Below are 3,253 nucleotides of genomic sequence, written 5' to 3'. Positions count from 1 at the left end.
GAAGGTAGACACGTGTTTTGAGATAACACGGGAGTACAGTACACGCGTAAGCAACACACAACCTCCCTCCGAGACATTCCTTCACCGTCTAAAAAGCCGACACATAAAAGTTTTAATACTCGCGTGAGGCTGACCGAAAGAGGTTTTAATGGATGGGGGTGGAAATTGTTTAACTCTATTAGGCATAAAAGTCGGATATTATTATTTTACAGCGGCACAAATACCTTTGTGTATTGTAAACTCTTGTAAAAATTACTGAACTGGTTGAAACGGAACAAGACCGAACCTACAGCAAAATCCACACCAGTAGTCCGCTTTTGTGAAAGGTCATTGAAAAACTTAGTCGGAATAAAACAATCGGCGGGTAATGATAGTCGCAGGCGTCACATTTTCAATGACTTCTACACTGAAAGGTAGGCCATCCAGTTATTTTAGCCGGGCCGGCTCAGATGATTGGTCGTGCTTTTTACAGCACTACGGCTTCCACAGATGACATTTTTTTATGGATTTTTTGTCAAAGCATTTAAGATATTCATTGCTATCGGGATGTTAAGAGCATTCCATGGAATATAACAAAAAGTGTATCTCGAGCCGGTTTCTCAAACTTACCTACCCCACCTGTAAGGAATCTTTATCAATATTGTTTGATTAGGATTTGTGTTTATATTACTACATGGTGATAACTTACTTTGTTCCCATATGAATTTGAGTTACAGCCTCAAAGTTCCAGCATTAGTTGGCTTTAATCAAAAGATCTATTTCTTTATTGTTGATCAAAGCCTTTCTTAGCCAACACTGTTTTGGAGCATCTCAAAGTCACAGAAACGTCACCAGGAGGCCAAGCCAACTTTGATACTTAAGCCTTTTCAGTGTTTAAGTATCCTGTTGGCAGGCTGCAGTCTGGCTGATGTGAAATTGAAACTGAAATCAAAAAGGGCTCATGTGAAAGACCTGTGAAACAACACTGCACTCAGTTCTCATTACATTGACACAAAACAAGATTTTTGAAAATGATATAATTGGAGTGTAATAAGAGTATAATTGTCTCTAATGTCCCAATCTTATTTTAAGTGATTGTTAGCATATCAAAGTTGTTGTATCAGAGGTGAAAACATTGATGCCACCTTGCAGTCCTGTACATCAAGCCCAATCTACCATTCAGAGATACGATCTGAGCAGAATGAAAGACTGACTAAGTGTGACCCAGATGCATAGCCTCTAACCTGCACCATTGTCGCTCTGTACAATGGTGTTAACAGCACCCTGTCAGTCTGACAACATCTTTTCATTTGTGCTGGCTGGGGAGAAGAGGCAGGACGCTATCTCCCTTGATCAGTGAACCTCTCAGACCCAGCTGCTCAAGTGTGGCTCTGCACTCCAGCTGCAGTGAGGAACAAACTCCCCAGGCTGCCTTGGTGGCATTAATCAATCTTATCTCTGTCATCATGAGCATCAAGATCATCATCATTATCACCATAATTATGACAATTATCACTGTATATCTTCATTATCTTATTCACATCACTTTCCTTTACTTTAAGCTTCATTGAGCACAGAGTGGCCTATTTTTTACTCTTGTGCTTATGTATAAATAAACATGAGCACAGCGGCCAGTGAAGGATGCTGTGCTGCATTTTAAAGTGTTGTTAGAAAGCTGTGTTTGCCCTTTTGAACCGCCCATCAGGTGTATTCGATTGAAAGCAACGTGTCCACCGAAACTAGGGGGCAAGTGTATTGAAAAATAGACAATGTAAATGGAGGCTTCTGTAATGGTGCTTGTCAGATTTTAAAGATGAGGCTCTATTGTTGGATGGTTATGGACCGCAGAGCCAGGGAAGAAGCAGCATTGTGGTTCTGCCTGGACTGTTTGGCCCAAAGGAGCTTTAAATTAGAAATTTGAAGGAGCAAGGGGACAGCAGGGAATTGCAGCAGGCATTAATCTAGCAGTGCGTTTAGATGCATTCGTCTTCCCTTCCATTTGCGGTTTTGGCAGAGCCTCTCTTGAGTGTGGTAGTGGAATTATTTTGTGCACGCTGTGTTTTGAGCATGCACTTGCGCTCACGTGTGTCTTGTGTGCCTGTGTGTGAAAACAAAGATAATTCAGCGTCCTGCTTTGGAATGCATCCACACTGTGGAATGCCAAATTATACCTTTTGAACGAGCAGGAGGGCCGCTGTGTCTGCTGCAGTCATTTAAAAAAGAAAACATGAATCTTTCTGTCTGTAGTCCATGTGCTTAGGGAGCAAGAGGCAGGCTACAGAGAGAGAAAGACAGAGTGGGAGCATTTAAAAGCCCACCTGCTCTTTGCCTAAAAATCACCCTCCTCTATCAGCAATCCACATCCATCTTATCTGGAAGTAAATAAAGTCTGAAATGTAGCCCTCTCCCTCACACTCTGTTGCATCAGCGATCAAGTATTTAAACATTGCTAGGGAAAGAAATCCCTTTAAATGAATGCTCTTTCTTCATATGACTCAAACAAGATATGTGAGGACTTAAATACACAATGTCCTGTATGGTGTTTGTTTGTCTGATGTGTGTAATAGTGATATGTGTTTCTTCTCTGACCCTTCTCTATAGGATTGGCCTTCTGCTTCTGAGAGACCCTCTGGACAGAGAGACCACAGATCAGTACCGTCTGATTGTCACAGCCTCCGACGGCAACCCTGGAGGGGTGAGGCATAAATCTCTTTATTAAACTATTCATCTGATTCCTCAGGGCCTAAGATCCTCATACATTTTGAACACTTTGAACTCAAATGAAATCTTCTCATATGGGCTTGTTAACTGAAAAATGTGGCTCGCTTAACCAAAGTCTTTCATTGTGTTAAGAACACAAAGTGGTTATTTAATTATTTTTGGGACACAAATTCATAAAATCTGCGGTATCATAAGGTGAACAACTTCTGTGGAGAACCACTTCTGTGTGCCAAACCAATTTGACACAATATTAATGATACAGTCGACCATGACATCCTGATCTCTCGCTTGGGGAAGTGGGTGGGCATTGAGGGGAAAGCCCTGGAATGGTTCAGGTCATATCTGAAGCATCGCATTCCACTGCTATGCTGATGATAGCCAGATTTATGTCCCACTAACAAAGAAGGAGGGTTACTCAATTAGCCCACTGCTAAAGTGTCTAGACTCTAGAGTCTATAGGACACAAAGGCCTGGATGGCGTGCAACTTCCTAAAACTGAATGAAGGAAAAACAGAAGTAATGTTTTTTGGTAGCACCACTGGCACCACTTCTG

The 3,253-nt window shown here is 41.7% G+C and overlaps 1 protein-coding gene across 1 annotated transcript in view; it reads left to right on the top strand.

Annotated features, from left to right (window-relative positions):
* Positions 1 to 3,253, top strand: part of pcdh15a (protocadherin-related 15a) — a 76,991-nt gene that overhangs the window by 34,026 nt on the left and 39,712 nt on the right. The window contains exon 15 of the mRNA XM_010783224.1: positions 2,581 to 2,674. Coding sequence (XP_010781526.1) covers positions 2,581 to 2,674 — 94 coding nt within the window. The remainder of the gene's footprint in view (positions 1 to 2,580; positions 2,675 to 3,253) is intronic.

Source organism: Notothenia coriiceps, unplaced genomic scaffold, assembly GCF_000735185.1.
Source record: "Notothenia coriiceps isolate Sejong01 unplaced genomic scaffold, NC01 NC01_scaffold00024830, whole genome shotgun sequence".
Classification (NCBI taxonomy): domain Eukaryota; kingdom Metazoa; phylum Chordata; class Actinopteri; order Perciformes; family Nototheniidae; genus Notothenia; species Notothenia coriiceps.
Note: the sequence above shows the minus strand (reverse complement) of the source record. Positions and strands in the feature narration are given on the sequence as shown.